Source organism: Bemisia tabaci, chromosome 10 (genome assembly GCF_918797505.1).
Source record: "Bemisia tabaci chromosome 10, PGI_BMITA_v3".
In the NCBI taxonomy this organism is placed as follows: Eukaryota; Metazoa; Arthropoda; class Insecta; order Hemiptera; family Aleyrodidae; genus Bemisia; species Bemisia tabaci.
The window spans coordinates 22109845-22127892 of record NC_092802.1 but is presented as its reverse complement, the minus strand read 5'-3'; the positions used below and the strand labels follow the sequence as shown (position 1 = coordinate 22127892).

Below are 18048 nucleotides of genomic sequence, written 5' to 3'. Positions count from 1 at the left end.
GCTCTCACAGCGTTCTGCGACGCCTAACCGTCACAAAACTCGGTTCTCCCACAGGTCAACAGGTCACCAGGCACATAAAATGAGGCAGTGAAAACACTTGCAATGTCGCAAATTGATGTATGACTTTGCTTTACCTCATACCGTCGGTGACGAGAAAATTTGAGACTGCGCAACCGCTAGAGTGTAATGAGTCAGCTGCGCTTGTCACGGAATTTTGTTTAGGTGGTTTGAACCTAGAGATTAACAAAAAATAATAAGATCTACTCCAACACCAATTTCCTACGTCGAAAATTAACAGAGATATCGATCACCGAAAAACACAGTGTTTGTAGTCGTCCACGGCGGTGTTGCATATACCATGGTTTCTTCCGCCTTTATTTCATCGATCAGATACACACATTTGCATGGGTTGCTAGACATTAAACGTGAAAAGAAACAAGATTAAAGAAACCAATGGTTTGGAAACACATCCGTAACGAATGACGTCATACACCGTATTTTTCAACAACCGATATGAACATAAATGTTGGATGTGAAAACTTGGTGTTTGAACAGATCTTATTATTAATCGCTAATCTATTACAATCCGTCAAAAAACTATTCGGTGACCAGCGCAACTGGCTCATTTAGACGGGAATCTTAATTTATAAAGTGTGAATATGGCACACGGTGAAACTATGATGGGTGTATGAAAGTACCCTCTCAAATATTATCAAAGTTAGTACCGTCTGCCGTGCTAAGAAAAAATGCCGTATGAACATTCGAGAGTTGCCAAGTTTTCTTTGATGAAACGTTTATTTTTGAGGAAAATTATGAATATTTTTCCTTGAAATTTTCAGGAACTTTAGATCAAAATACGAACAAAATTCTCTGAAAAATTGGAAGAAAAATATTCATAAGTTTACTAGGGCATTCATGTTTTATCATAGCCAATTTGGCAACGCCTGAAGGTTCATACGGTGTTTTTCCTTAGCACGGCAGTATTGTAATGTTAACTTGTCTTTCCTATCTCTGGGTAGCCATGGTCTGCTTCACCGGCCTTTCTCTTTTCAAGGTACAAAAGCAATTGTTACTCAGATGAATTATCTGAGCATCGACTTTAAAATTGAATGTATCATCAAAGAAATCCGAACGTGTCAACTTCATTGCTGTTTGCAGCCTTGCAAGGAAAATAACTGGAAAATGAACAATGGAAAAAAAACAATGCATTCCCATGAAAGTAATCATTTCTAGAAAACGCTCCACTGTTAAGAATGCCCTGTAAATAGAGATGGAGGGGGTGAAACAATCTTCTTCATGAGAAATACGGCATAGAAATACTTGAATGGCCAGTTACACGGATCAATACTAGAGGGCCCCGTGTATCTCTCTCTTCCTCATTTTAAGAACTTTCTTTCAATAATAATCGTTAGAAGTTTGATAGTGGCTCTAATCAGTGTGTAGTTTTGGTTTTCCTAACATGTAAGTTTTTGTCGTGAGTGTGTCATCCTTTATGCTAAGTTTCAGGAAGTAAATCATTTTTGCATTATGCAATCCAAACAACAGTTCTACCGTGCTAAGGAAGAACGCTGTTTGAACATTCGAGAGTTGCTAAATTTTCTTCGATAAAATTTTTATTTTTGAGGAAAGTTATGGATATTTTTCCTTGAAATTTTCAGAAACCTACGATGAAATTGCGAACAAAACTGTATAAAAAATTGGAGGGAAAATATTCATCAGTTTAACGGGAAATTTGTGTTTTATTAAAGGAAATGTGGCAACGCCTGAAGGCTCATACGGTGTTTTTCCTTAGCACGGCATGGTTATATAACTCTTTTTAAAGACGATCTAACACGTAGGTAGTTTATTTCATCGATCTTTTGAAAATGAATAAGAAATTTATCGAATATGATTAAAATCTCAATCTGGTCACAATGACAGTTTGAAATGATTATAAATTGCAATATTTGCTCTCCTTAAACCTCATATTTACTATGATAATTGATCATTCTTACTTTCCTCTAACGCTTTTTTTAATCAGTAAAAGTCTTTAGGGTGGACATTGTTTCACTCTATAGAAAAATCTTTTGTCATGTGATAGTCACTTAATCCTCACTGATTAAGAGTGAGGTTTGCCCACTGACTGATGCTTAAAAGAAAATGGAGTTCTAGGCCAGAGCAAATACATTCAAGACCTATGTCTGGTTAACGGGCAATGCGTTTTTGTTTCCGTCTTCGATGTTGGTGCCTAGATTGCGGGGCAAAGTCGTATGTTTTACCCTGCCGCGTTTAAATGTGAGAGCTATCAAAAAAAATTTCGGTTTTTTATATTTAATAAAGATTCCATCATGATTCAATCTGATTGCAAGGACTGTGGCGCATTCATGACGGATTGTACGATTTGAGCGGTTATATTGATAAACATCCAGGAGGTCGACAATGGCTCGAGATTACTAAGGTGAGAGGAGGCTTGGATTCAATAAAACGAGTCTTACTGTGAGAGAGACAAAGTCTACACCTCTAGCAGGTCGGCTGAAATAATGGTAGCACTTGGATATTTTTTAAAACATGAAGGAGAGAAAATGAGAGTGCCGCGTATGTCCTTGAAAAGCGTTTCGACGGGTAAAATTTCGAAAACGCAAACCCTAAAAGCGCGAGTGGAGTTTGTCGTATTTTAGGTTTTGGAAGCAGAAAGTCGTTTGCGCAATTAATTGCTATTTAACTGGATAGAATGAGAAGAGAAGAACTTTATGGACACAATTTAAGATCATAACCAAACCTTGTTGCTGGGATTAAGTTAAGATTTGAGGGAAATAAGCAAATCCCCCTCACTTACTGTCCAATACGATGAACACTAAACGGATTTTTATTATAACTCCTGGATGCAACTATTTGGGCTTTATGGGTGTCCGTGTTGCATACGCACAGACTTGAAGGCGTTTTGACTGTCCGAGCAGTCACCACTTCACCCGTAGCGCGGTGCCGACGAGACGGTGGGATTTACTGCGAGGATCCAAAATCACACTTTCAATTCATCAAAACAACAAAAATATCTCTTAGGTACGAATAGTCGCGTACAGGTGTAGGATTTGAATATATTTGGTGCTTAAGTTTTGATATCGCGATGTGCTGAACATGATTTGTAGAATAACGATAGTCTTGCCCGAAATATTTATTTTCAGTATAAACAAAGAATGTGGGAGCCTTGTAAGTTTGGATCCTTGCAGTAAAGCCCGACGCGCCCAGGGTGGCATTAAACACAAGAAAGTAATGAAAGATTGGAAGTTTCAGTGAAATATTTCTTGAAATTTCACGAGGCTGTGAAATATTTCATATTTTTCAGGGACAACCCGCTCTCAAACACACAAAAATAGAAGAAAGTCACAATTTTCAACATTTTGCGGAACATAAAAAGGAACCGGTATTTTTCAATACCTTTCATAAATTTCTGAACATTCATGAAATATTTAACGTGGAATTTCAAGATTTTTTTTTCATGAAATTTTGCCACCTTAGATGCGTTGCGCGCCAAGCGACGAGTGCCTGGAAAGACGAAACGCCTTCATTTCCGTATGTATGCAACACGGACATCCATAGAGCTCGAATAGTTGCATCCAGACATTGTCATGAAACTCTTTTAGTGTTCGTCGCATGCGATGAAAGCGCTTGTTCCTCCTACAACTTGATTTAATTCAAGCATTGCCTAGCTATTATCATTCGCCTAATGATCTGCGGGAGGATGGATTTCAATGGTGAATGGAAGTCACAGAGCGCTCTATTGCGCCGAATTAGCGGTTTGATATATATACATAGAGGAGATTCCTTCGTTTTACCCTCAATTCACTATTCCAGGGGACGGACTGCACGGAGGCGTTTGAAAGCCATCATTTGGGAAAAAAGGCCGAGAAAATTCTACCAAAATTCTTCGTAAAAGTGGCGTCAGCACCAAGAGGGGTGGACTACACGTTCTTGAAGGATGGATTCTATAATTCTTTAAAGACGGAAGTGAAATGCGTTTTAAAAACCTTGCCAATCAAGAAAATTGAAGCCCAGTCAAAGATTATCATGGACGCAATCGCTTGCACAACCCTCCTTTTGGTTGCTGCCGCTGCCTATGGGAGCAGTTATTCCATTGCGACCGTCAGTGGAGTCCTCCTCGCGTTCACGGCGAATGCAGGTCACAATTTCTTCCACAAAAAGGACAACTGGCGAATGTACTACATTCATTTGAGCCTCCTATCTGTTAGGTATGAACCATACCACCCAAACATACCTAGCAATTGTTCTAGGTTTCAACTAGTTCAACTAGTTTATATGTTCAAAGAGACTGAGGGTATGAAAAAAATTCAAAAAAGTTGTTTTCCTCCTAAATGAAGTAGGATTGGACGTGTTTTTGCCAAAAGGGACTAGAAACAGGTGAGAAATATGGGGTGTGCTCTAGAAAACTGCATAAGAAACGATGTAAAAGTGGGTGTGATTATCTTTGGAGTAATAGATAAGCGGGACTTTACATTCTGTCAAACTGAACTATGTGCCAACTGAATGCAGCACTCATGAGCGATGGGAATGGCAAAAGAGCGTTGTGGACAGGGTTCATGAGTTAAAGATGACCACTTGGGACTATGGGGGCGGCTTCGTCACCGCTGACGTCACTGGCGCTTTGTAATTCCCATTCATTCTTACGGTCCTCGACTAACGAGCACACCCCTTCTTTTCCACCTGCCTCTAGTTCCATTCGGCAGAAATACGTTCAATGGGCCTGTTGCAAACTTTTGCTAGAGCAGAATGAAGAGTTGTTTCCCATAGATAATGCCTCAAAAATCACGATGAGCGCATCGGCAAAGTCTGAAATGCACTCATAAATTCACAATCTGCGTAAGAAATTTGCGTTATTTTGAGCTTCCCGCTTCAAAAACGATACTACTGCACAGGTGAACATTTTGTTAGAGGAGTCGCTCCATCGTCGGCAATATTCATCATGGCCGACGCTTGCGCAGTTCCTCACGTAATTCGAGGAGAACTCAAGGTCAATTAAGGCGGGCGAGGAAAATATGAACGTAAACACGCCGATTGTTATCTGGTTTAATCCTGTTTAGGTGTTATCTCGTTCCATCACACGTGTTTTGGCGGACTGGCGTCGATGATGAGTATTGCCGCCAATGGAACGACTCCTCTAACAAAATGTTCACCTGTACAGTAGTATCGTTTTCGAAGCGGGAAGCTCAAAAAATCGCAAATTTCTTACGCAGATTGTGAAGTTATGAGTGCATTTCAGACTTTGCCGATGCGCTCATCGTGATTTTTGAGGCATTATCTGTAGAAAACAACTCTTAGTTTTGCTCCAGCAAAAGTTTGCAACAGGCCCATTGAGGGATGGAATTTTTAGATGATTTCCTAGGCATAATTGATGGGACGTGTCAAGTTTATGCGACTGAATCGTACTTTAAATGAAGGGAAAAATATATCATGGTCAAAGTAAAGCGTGCATAGGAAAATAGGGTGATGACGAATGCAGCCTACCAATAATGTGTACACAGGCAAGGCGGTCATGGAAATCTAATTGTAAGTTTTCAGTTATAATAACGGCTTTTCTTAAATATTTCTGTTTTGATACGGTCGAAAATTTCATATTCTAATCGTACTGATTAAGACATTTCTTAATATATGGTTGAAAGGTAATGCTGTACCGATGAAAAGTGAAAATTCAGAGTACATTCAAGTCTCAAGCACAGCCGAACATAGAGCGGAGCGGCGCGCGGCGTGCTGCCAGCGCGACACGCGCACTGGCGCCTTCAAACCTAACTGGGATACTTCACGCATTGCGCAATGCGTGAAGTATCCCTGTTAGGTTTGTAGGCGCCAGTGTGCGTGTCGCGCTAGTCACCCTCGCCCGTCGCGCCGCAGCGCTTCAAGCAACTAGATCGCAACAGAGGTGTTGTACAGTATCATACAGAATTGAAGACCCTTCAACGTATCAAAAATGACAGGCATCCTTTAATAGTACGGAGCTTTCCTCGCAAAATAAATCAAGATACTACGGCACAAAAAGAGAGCGGTAGTCCAAGAACTCGCCAAGTTTTAGCCGCTAGCACCCGTATTTAATAAATTTAGCATACTTTCTGAATTTCATTAGAGAAATAATTGACTCGATATAGGCTTTAACATTCTTGAGTATGCCCGTAAGGATAGATTTTATTTTGAATCAAGAATACAGTAGCCGAATGAAAGCGGGTTTTTGCTTGAATTAACTGACTTTTCTTTTTATATAAGCATGTTTCCTTTAAACAAGTATTATTTTCTTCATTGATTCATGAGGGAATCTTCTCGGCGTTTAGTTTGAGCATATTTCTGCTTGAATTAAGTCACTCTTTCCTCTAATGAAGTTCAAAATTATGCTAAACGTTATTGAATACAGATACTAGGACTTCGTAAATTTTTCTACTATCGCTCTCTTTTTGTTGTCGGTACTCCATTTGCGAGGGAACCTCTCGCTTTCAAAAGATGCCACCAATCATGATACGTTGGGTGTCCTCAATCTAGTATGATACTGTGCAACACCTCCGTGGCGAAATAGTAGCTCCGAAATAACGCGCGGACAAAAATCATTGACAAAATGTCCTATAACATTTACCCTAATCTGAAAAAGAAGTATACATAGTAGACGATTTTTCTTTTCATGGTCATTCATTTTTAATGGTTTATAAAATGGATTACTTGGAGACAGATGTCAGTAATCTTGAATCTGGAATCTTTGCATACGGCATACTTATTTGTGGCGCACGGCGTGGTATTCTATCGACGAAAATTGATCACGATTTTATCGAACCAAAAATTGCGATGTGTATTTAATAGCGATTTAATCGCCATAAATCGCAATTTTTAATGCAATAATATCTCGATATATTGCCACCAATAAAATCGCGAAAACCAACCGATCAAATCGCTATTTATCGCTACTTGGGAAAAGTAACCCATCGAAAGGTATTTCAGAGAAACAAACGATCCGTATTTTGATTTTAAAAAATCCTCAAATCTTCCTCATTGTTTTCAATACTTCCGTTGGGTAGTTTGGTCCTACTAAATGTCAGTTCAGTTTAAATCATTCGTATTCAGGGAATAAACAACTAAAAGCATCTAAATTCACATGATACTTTTGAAAAAATTTAATTTTAGAGACTGGCGGATATATCATTGTCTCAGTCATCACGTGTACACGAACACACTTCAAGACCTGGAGCTGACTTCTTTCGAGCCATTTTTCGATTTCACTCCGGACCCCAAGAAAAACTGGATTCAGCGGTTTCTGTCCTGGGTTTATTATCCTTTTATTCACGCTACGATGTGTCACGCAGAGTTTTTCTCCAGGTTTGTCTCAAATTTGCTATTGGACGTATTTATGCTAAAAGGAGCTAAAGGATTGTGGAAATGGGGAGATGGGGTATGCTCGTGGAAGCTGGATAAGAAACAATGTAAAAGTGGATATAGTTCCTTTTGAGAAAATGGAAAAGCAGGATTTTCAATTGAATCAAAAGGAACTGAGCGCTAGCTCGTGAGCCGTGGGCTTGTGACAAGAACGTTGTGGACAGGGCTCATGAGTTAAAGAGTTCCGCCACCCATCAATTTGATAATAACAGGCAGGCTGCTACATTATATTATTAATTTTATTTAACATTTTACAATAATGCCAGCGATACTAAACGTAAGTTGAAGTTATTTAAATATTCATAATCTAACTTCATTTTGATTAAATTAAATAGATATACCCGCATGATATATGTCTATCAAAATTGTACAAACGAATAAACAATTGTATTTATCTTTGGAGCACGTCATGCCCACTATCGAGTTGCTAATTGAATTTTGGTGGGTGTGTTTATCATTGGACTTGGCTGAAGTTGACGGTTGGGTTGACGGTTGTCGTACCTCCTTGTATACGTTGCCGCTGACGTTACTGGCGCTTTTAAAGTCCCATTAATTCTTATGGCCCTCAACTAATAAGCACTTGCGCAATGTGCACATAATAATAATGCAATTCCACTTGCACATAGTTCCATTTCGCATAAATACGTCCTTTATTGATTATTAGGTGAAACAGGGTCGGACTGACCATAAGGCCAATCTGTCATTGGCAGATGCGCCCCCCTCAGCGCGCCAAAGGCGCGCCCCTTTTCCGGCAGCTAGGATTATAATAAAGAAAGTGAAGAAAAGAAGCAAAGAAAAAAAAACAAAAAACAAAAAAACAAAAAAAGAAGGAAAAAATGAAAAAAGAATAGAAAAAAGGAAAGAATAATAAATAAAAAGCAAGGAGAAAAGAAAATAAGTAAACAGAAATGCCTAAAAATTATAAGTAAACGGGAGAAGTTTTAACAGGAGTTAGTTACTGAAGAACCCCATTTCCCCATAAGAAGCCGTGTATTTTTGGAGAAAATAAGGGGCGAAAAAAAATTGAAGCAAACAGGCTATGCGCCATACCATTTCTGCGTAACTTTTTTCGTAGAATCCATATCTGAAGTCAAGACATACCCTTGCCGTTTGAAATTCAATCCAATTCCAGAATTTTCCTCTGTAAGATTAATCGACTTTGAACCTGAAAATATTGTCAAAATTTTACTCAGAAGAGTTTGATGTTTAAAAAATTCCGGCCCCTCCGAGAGGGGGGATGGTTCCAGCATACTCCTGAGCGAAATATCACATTGCGCCCCCTTCGCCGGCTAAGGGTCTGCGCCCTCAGAGGTGCGTCAGTCCGACCCTGAGGTGAAACGTCATTGCGGTTACTAGATCTAGCTGAAAATTCGTTTCAGGCGGTGGATTTTTGTTTCGCTAAAATTTTTCCCGTCATCAATTATAAATGTTACCTACAGAATCCCGTTTAGCCACTTCGTTCCGTCTTTTTTCCATTTTGAGGAGAAAAAGTGTTTAATTAAGTGAGAGTGGAAAGACGTATGGAAAATGTGGAAGAAATGGACAAATAGCATTTGGGTCTGTATTACATTCAAACACAAAAACCACTTTCAGAGTGCTTTATGGAGCTCTGCGATGCTTCACTACCAGTGGCGTAGCGTGCTTTGCGATGTATCGATTGATCTGCGATTTAAACCTATGTGAAATCAACGTGTGTTCCATTGTCCTTTGGCTTCTCGTGGTTTTTCGTTTTTTTAAGCGGGTCAGTTGCGCTTGTCACAGAACCGTGTTTTGATGCTTAATTTTTGTAGACCAGCTAGAAATGATGAAATCTATTAAAACAGCAACTTTCTACGTTCAATACTAAAAGAGATATCCCGCTTTGAAAAAAATCGGTTCATGACGTCATCCACCGCGGCAGTGATACCCTTGGTTTCTACCACCTTGCTTTCATCAATCAGTATGAGACGTACAGGGTGATCCAAAAGTCCCTTCCACCCCCTCTAACTTTTTACCTAATTGAGGTAAAGATTTGAAACTTGGGGGATATTCCTAGGTCAAAGGGAGCTACTTTTTGGCCTCCCTAAAATTTTCAGGGGGGCCCCCCTTGGGGGGCAACGGCCCCCAACTTTTAATTTTCGAATGGGAAGACCCCCTTTGTGATAGCTCGTTCGAAAGAGCATAAAAAAAGAAAACTTTTCGCGCAAACCCAAAGTCAATATCTCAAACCGTTTCAAAATGGCGGCCGGTTAAAGTTCAAAATGACCGAAAATTCACACCGGTTATTTGTCGATGGATTTGCGTGAAAATCGGTATGAAGGGGTATTTTGACACGAGGAAAACGAATTTGACGTTAGATTTTCCAAAAAACCGAAATTTCCAAAATGGCCGCCGGTTAAAGTTCAAAATGACAAAAAATTGATTTTTTTAGAAATCTAAGTTTAAATTTGTTTATCTTATGCCAAAATACCCTCAAATTCCAAGTTTTAGGCAAATCCATCAGGAAAAAACCGAGGTGACAATTTTCGGCCATTTTGGAAATTTCGGTTTTTTGGAAAATCTAACGTCAAATTCGTTTTCCTCGTGTCAAAATACCCCTACATACCGATTTTCACGCAAATCCATCGACAAATAACCGGTGTGAATTTTCGGCCATTTTGAACTTTAACCGGCCGCCATTTTGAAATGGTTTGAGATATTGACTTTGGGTTTGCGCGAAAAGTTTTCTTTTTTTATGCTCTTTCGAACGAGCTATCACAAAGGGGGTCTTCCCGTTTGAAAATTAAAAGTTAGGGGCCGTTGCCCCCCAAGGGGGGCCCCCCTGAAAATTTTAGGGGGGCCAAAAAGTAGCTCCCTTTAACCTAGGAATATCCCCCAAGTTTCAAATCTTTACCTCAATTAGGTAAAAAGTTAGAGGGGGTGGAAGGGACTTTTGGATCACTCTGTATTTGCACTGGTTACTCAATGTGAAACTATGATGAAAGTAAGATAGAAGAAACCAAGGGTGTCACTATCACAGTGGATGACGTCAAAAACCCATTTTTTCAAAGGGCTATATTTGTATTAATATTGAACGTGGAAAGTTGGTGTTTGGACATATCTTATTACTTTCAGCTGATCAAGCAAGCATCAAAACACAATTCTGAAGCCTGTACAACGGATCCATTTTCTCATTATCATTATTTTACAGTGATCAAAACAATTAATTTCATAGAATGTCCGCTAATAAGCGCGTAATCGACGATCAAACTCCAAAAACGCGTATCTCAGTAGTGGTGTTTCAAAATCTCCGCTCTCTCTTCATTTTTTAAAAGGAGACCAGATCAAAGTCATAGCTTAAACTTTTCACAGAATATTTCACCCAAGTTTTCTAGAAATGACATTTAGTAGTTTTTCATGCAGAAAATGAAGTATGCAAGGCCGCAAACCGAGTTAAACATTTTTGCAGCGCCACGAGTGAAGCACGGGTAAACGGCTAGTAGATGAGTAAAAGAAGAGAGCTTTCTTTCATTAGTTGTGGCACATAAACGTAGAATTTCATCTTGCCAAATAAGCAGGATTTAATCCCTTTAGATTTTCCCTTTTCAGATGTTACCATGAAATTCTCTCAATGTCAGAATTGTTGATTGCCCTGGTGATTCCCCCACTTCTTTTTGTTGCTAATGGAGGATACATCATATCAGCCATCCTTATGTGGACTTGGATTATATGTGTTGCAAGCCTCTTTCAAAACATCACTGACATAGTGGCAACTCATCGCTCTGTGGATTTCGTGCAAGGCGATGCGCCAAGGTATAGTAATTCCTAATTTTGTCATCTTTTGATGATACAAGAGACAGCACCATTTAATAATTAGTCGAGTTAAGAAAGAAATCAAACATACGCAATTTTGCCTGGAACGGCGCGGCGAGGAGAGCAATAATGACGAAGGACTTGAGATGAAAAGGAGAGAAGCCCTCGGCGCGGCGATCGGCATGTAACACATATTAGCGCCTACATAACTGCATGAATACTTCACGCATTGCGTCGAACACAACAGTGCGGTCAGCAGCGATCGGCGTGAAACGCATATTGCCTACAAAACTGCAGGAAAACTTCACGCATTGCGCCAAACAAAGTGCGGTCAGCGCGACACTGCGCTGCGGCGGCGGAAGTTAAGATTATTAAACCACATTTATGTTTATTCTTTTATAATTTTTTTGTTTATTTCTTATAAATGGAAGGCCTGGTCCACACAGAGATAGGTTTACGGAACTTATTTTCGCGCAAAGTTCCGTGAAATTTTGATAGTAGTGTTGACAGGGCTTTCGCAAAAAATGCGTCCAACACGAGTAAACACGTCTTATGCACCCCTCCCATGTTCATTTTTATTGATATTTCAAAAAAGAAGGGGGCGGCAAGTAGGTAAATCCGGCCCTGATTCTTCCGTTTCCTAGTAAATTCTTAAATATTTCATTTCCAACTTTTTGGACAATTTTAATCGAAATTGCACGTAAAGTTTCTGTAACTTTCAGGGGAAAATGTTCATAATTTTCCTCAAAAGTAAACATTTTATCGAAGGTAATTCGGCAATTCTCGAACATTCATACGTTTCTCCTTAGAACGGCAGTATTGATAAATTTGATCAGGTTGGTACCATTTTAGTACCATGTCGGTACCATTTTAGTACCATGTTGGTATACCATGTCGGTACCATTTTAGTACCATGTTGGTACCATTTTAGTACCATGTTGGTACCATGTTAATGCCATTTAGGTGCCCTGTCGACACTATATTGGTGTCAAAATGGTACCATGTTTTACTCGCAAACGTGGTCGTTCCCAGCAGGGTTGACCTAAGACATGTTTACTTCTTTTTACACTAAACGGCTGAATTTTCCAGGAGAGATCGTGACTGGGGTTTGGCTCAGATCGATACAACGAAAGATAATCAAAGGCTAATAGGAAACCATTTTTTTGCCCTCATCATGTTCGGCGATCACACGCTGCACCATCTCTTCCCAACAGTGGACCACGGCGTTCTCAAGTATCTCTATCCGGTGTTTTTGAGGACCTGCGAGAAATTCAACGTCAAGTGGGAGACCCAAAGCTCGTTCCGGTTAGCGACAGCTGAATTCCGAGCTTTGGCCAGGAATGAACCCAACAGAAACCCTCCGCAGTAATTTCTTCGCAAATTGAGAGTAAAACTGCTAAATCGCGTAACTCAGTTTGCTATGCTGTAGACTTCCCCAATCTCCAAGTAGCAAAGATCGCGATAAATAGCGATTTTATAGGTTGGTTATCAAGGTACACTCTACTACAGGTATGGTCAAACGGGGTGCCGAAGTGGCAGCGCTGAGAAAATCGGCGATCGAGTGACGTATGAAGTCGTACCGTCCATTGGCCGCGCAGGTCTTCGCAGTCGTTCTCTCGATGCTGTCAAATCTACGCGTTTTGACGACTTTCTAAAATTCCCCATACCTGTAGTAGAGTGTACCTTGGTTGGTTATCGTGATTATATCAATGGCAATATATCGAGATATTATCGCATTAAAAGTTGCGACATATGGCGATTAAATCGCTACTTATCGCAATTTTTGGTTCGACAAAATCGAGATTAAATCGCCATTTATCGCGATTTTTATTTCGAAAATATCGCGATCAATTGTCAGGCGATGAAAGCGCGATTTCATCAGCAATAAAATCGCAATTTATAGCGATTTTTCCGTTGAGAAATGCTACATGGGTCCTGCCATATTTATCTTCTCAATGGAAAAATACTCAGCGATTCTTCTTGAGAACTTCTCTGACTATTCTTCTTAGCGTGAGGATTTTTATGTAAAACTTTCAAGCATTACCTAGTGTTGGTTTGTTTTCCTATGACAAAATAAGATGAGAGCAGCAGAGATTGCCATCATCGCAGACGAGATGAGTCTTCGAAGTTTCATCGTCGATATGAAATGGAACACACTTTGCATTAAGGAACCGCACTATTTCATCTGGCTCATTTTAAAACCGACACATATGCCATTGGTTTCCCTTTGCAGAAAAGCGTTTTTATGGGGGCGCCAGAGACAGTGGTTCTTTCTTGCAAAATGTGATCCAAATAAAAAGGATGCTGTTCATCAAGATGGGATAGATTTTGTAGCTTACTTCCATCACCACATCAGATTTGTGTTCATTTGTTGAACGTTTAAACAGGTGCTAGTATAAGGTTTGGCCATGTATTTGTATTCTTTTCTTAATGATAGTTTTGGTTAAAATAAAGGTGTCTCAGGTCAAATGGCAGGAATTTGCGAGGAGAAACCAAAAGACAGTGTCTAACTAAGGGAAATCACAAAATTGTACGTCCGTAAAATGACAAAAAATCTTTAAAAATTTTAGTCGGAATCTGAGATACCCAGATAAATACAGGAAAAGGTAGGTAAATTTTACCTGTCGAGAAAAAAATACCTTTCTAAAAATAATTTGGAAAATTTACCCTGAAACCAGACACAATGAATGAACTTCATTATGCAATTTGGAACTATAAATTGGATTGCATTTTGCAAAAAGGAACCACTAGCGTTTCAAAAGTAAAGTAATTCTTGATGAACCTAAATATAATAATATAATAAAATATAAAAATTATAACAAAACATTTCATAACCGGAAAATATTATTTTTATTGTACAGATGTCAAAAAAATAAAGACAAAATTTTGGGAACATATATAACAGTAGGTACATAAGTCAAAGTCAAATACATTTTAAACAAACTAGATTTGGAATTTATATAGCTATTTTACAACTTAAATGCGTATGTACAACAAACAAATATGTTCACTCTATTAACTAAATGTTAATTTACAAATTTACAAATAATAGGAGATATAATAATATACCATTGGAGATACTAGACGATAAATACACAGTAGGAGATAGAACACGATGGATATACAACAGAAGAAATAATATACAATAAAGTGTTAAAACTATTCTTTGGCACCTGGAAAAATTAGTGATATTTACAAATATACAATGACAACTATTTTACAACTAGGATGGGACCTTCCCGAAGGCTCCAATTAGAGCTCGGCAAGTAGGGCACTTGACAGGGACATAGTTTGCCCTGTCAGTCATTGTGCCCTCTTGCGTCGAAAAACTATGGTGTCTCGGCTTAACAGCCTCTTTGAGGCAATCGCGGCAGTACACTTCATGATTGCAGGGGAGGGCTTTATACAGGGACTTGTTGGAGGTGCAGCCATAGCAATATTGCGCTTTGGTTTGCTGCACCTCTAAACTGTCGACAATATCGATGGATAATTTCAATGCCCTGTACTGCCGCTTTGCCTCAGTGTAATTTAACAAAAGATTGTCGTTGCGCGCACAATTTGGCGTCTCCAATCTGAAAAAAATAAAAAAGTCGATTAGAATAACAAAAAAATAATGATGAGGGAAAAATTAGAAAGCATAAGACCAGAGGTAGCCTAACTGCACATTTCAGCACTGCCGATATATTTTTAACAAGAGAGCTAGCAACAATCTGCTTTGAAATGTCAAGAAAGGACTTTTCATAAGTTAAAAAAACTTCTCCCTAATCTTCCTTTAGCTGTTTAATTCAACACTTCCTTCTTTGGCAGTTTCAAAATATGTAAATTATTTGGTGCACCGTGAGGTCAGCAATTACTAAAAATTGTTCCAAATAGTTTGAAATCCATGAAATGAGGCTTACATCTTAGAAGAACTGTAGGTTCACTTGATCAAAATTTAAATATTTTCCCAGAAGGGTTACCTCTCCCTGAAATCATTTAAAACCCCATAAAATACTACCTGACCCATCATGGGAACAGGGTTGCAATTTTTCATGAAAAATAGTATCTTAAAGTTTTACATAAAATCTTTCATAAAATTTCACAAAAATATGAAAAATATTTTTCAAAATTAAATGCGCAATGAAATAAAACGTTACAGGCTTTTGCTAGTTGGTGTTTTTAGTGCGTGTTGCATACACAGCCCCTGAAAATATGTTTCATATTTTTACTGCTTTGCGAAATTTCATGTTATATTTCACGGATATTTTCAATTTCTTATATTTTTCATTTCAGTCATGCAACCCTGCATGGAAATGCAACTATGCAGGATTATTCTGAAATAAGCCATCTGCAAAAGACCTAAACACAAACACCAACTAAACTTGTCCTGAAAGTAAAGTCACATACCATCGTCCATGTCTTCATCCGAGAAGGAACTGTCTGAATCCTCTGGCAACTAGCCAACTGGCAATAAATGGCCCCAAGTGTTCAATGCATTTTGGATTCCGTTTGCTGTAAAAAAAAAAAAAAAAAAAAAAAAAAAAAAAAAAAAAAAATTAAGGGATTTGTCTTACAATTTCGAATACTTTGGAGTTCAAATTATCCTTTCAGTCAGACAAAACAGATCTGACACAGACAGATCTGGACACAGGTCCATGAGTTTGCAAATGACATGGAAAAGTTTCCCTTAATCATTTAACCATGTATCATCTATGCACCTGCCAAAAGCAGCAATTGAAAGATTCGAAGTACAGGGAATTCTTGCGAAACTACAAAAGTTTTCAAGCCATTTGAATAAAACGATCTATCTTGAGAAAGGCAGCCTTGCCGCAAGGGTACATAAAATGGTAGAATGCATAAGCTGCAGCTAGTTTGTGGCATGAGGAAGTTCTTTCATTGGGGTTTCCACTGCGCTCTAAGCCAAAAATGGAGAAAAAACAGAAAACCTTGCTGATTTTTGAAAAGTAAGATAATTTTGATTCAAAGATTGTTACTGACAATCCTGCTCTGAAGAAAATTTCACACCCCTGGCCTGCCTGACTTAGGGTGAATGCTTTTCATGGATCTATATGGAGGAAAACCAGTGTTGCCAATTTGCATGAACCACCTGGTTTAAACTTTAGGTGTTCGTGGAGTCCACGAACCAAGTTTTCACAAATTACTCAAAGCTGTGCTTACGCATGACTTATGATAAGGACTTGCAAGTTTTGAAGAAAACTTTAGACTTTTAAACTTGAACTTTTAAAAACTTGGAACTTGTACAAGCTTATGCACGGTGCCAAATTTATTCAGTTATTTGTAATTAAATTTGTGTTCGTGGAGTCCACGAACGTGAATAGTTTGAACACACTACTTTAATATTTTTGTTCGTGGTGTCCGCATGAACTGTTCGTTTCATTTCAATCGTTCATTTCAGTTTACACTGTTTGGCTTGTACACTGGTGACATCGTAAGTTTCTTGTCACATTTCACTTTTATTAAAAATAAACTATTCGTTGACGGAGTTTGGTGTATTTTCTGTTGCTACACCTAAGTAGCAGTGCTCTTGACCAATAGCGATTTTATCGGTTGATTATTGCGCGCGATTTGCCAGAGGAAATCTGGCAACGCCTGAAGGCTCATACGGCTTTTTCCTTAGCACGGCAGTGTGTGGCACCACAAATCTGGCGGATTTGGAGATGGATGGATTGGGTGGAAAGGGCTCACTGGAAAAAAAACACATTGGATCTAGAGTCCAGACTCTTGAAAACATTGACAAGAAAAAGGACTCTTGATTCAATCAGATTTAAGCTTAAATCAAAAGGAAATCCGCTCAAATTAAGAGGCTTGGTTCTTGATTTAAGCGTAAATCTAATTGAATCAAGAGTATTTTTTCTTGTCGACGTTTTGGAAAAGTCTGGACTCTATAGATCCAATGTGTTTTTTTCCAGTGCTAAAAAAAAGGGGGGGGGGGAGAAAGATGAGCTCTTCTACACAAAAATACTTACCAGGAGAGACAATAGACAAAAACAAAAACTTCTGCTGTAACTTTAGAAAAGCAAACATACTACTCCGACCTCTACTCTGCCATCCGAACGCATGACCAGGTCCACGACCTACAACCAACTAGCAACGGACCGAGTCCCTCTGCTCCTGGGCAGCACTCGCCGGCCCGCGGTCAGGCGTTCAGGTCAAAAGTCGCGCGAGGAACGACCAGAAAAACAGACTCGAAGTTGATTGGAAATACGGTTATACATCGTCCTCTCCCCCCCCCCCCCTTGCGGGTGACCGATCGCGCGCGGGTGACAGAAGCAAGCCGCGGAAAACAAAGGGCGAACTTTGGACGTAACGTCCGCGGAAAAACACGGCTACCCAGCGCGATCGCGCGCCGGGGGGGGGGGGGGGGTGTAGGGTTCCAGATGGACAAAGCTGATCGAGAGCACGCACGCCTCTAGAAGGTATGGATTCGAACGATCGAAAATTGAGAAAGTGAATCGATCGACACCGATTCGATTGACGGTTAATTTAAAAAAAAACCCGTGTCACGTCGATCGACATGAATCGATCGAAAAACAAGAACGTGAGTCTATCGACGTGAATCAATCGACACCGATTCGATTGACGGTTAATTTAAAAAAACTCGCGTCACATCGATCGACATGAATCGATCGAAAAATGAAAACCCTTGGTAAAAATTGGCGATAAGAGCTGCGTTTCAAAATACCATAGAATTCTTATAGCCGGCTAAGGAAGGCTACAGAAAATCATATAGCTGGCTGTAGAATGCGGAGAAAATCATACGGCCGAGCCATACGAAGCAATAAAAAATTATGCAGGCGGGTTACAGTTCCTATCGCCGGGCTTTACACTTTATAGCCTGGCTGTTGCTTTTTCGCCATCGATTATAATGGGCTATAA

The 18048-nt window shown here is 39.3% G+C and overlaps 1 protein-coding gene across 1 annotated transcript; it reads left to right on the top strand.

The window, feature by feature from the left end:
• The first annotated feature begins 1077 nt into the window (after positions 1 to 1077).
• Positions 1078 to 16953, top strand: LOC109037994 (cytochrome b5-related protein). The gene is made up of 7 exons (XM_072305338.1): positions 1078 to 1219; positions 2349 to 2437; positions 3832 to 4226; positions 7153 to 7344; positions 10969 to 11172; positions 12262 to 12537; positions 15445 to 16953. Exons 1-7 carry the CDS (start codon positions 1078 to 1080, stop codon positions 15512 to 15514), a joined length of 1368 nt encoding a protein of 455 aa, XP_072161439.1. The 3' UTR covers positions 15515 to 16953.
• The last annotated feature ends 1095 nt before the right edge of the window (positions 16954 to 18048 follow it).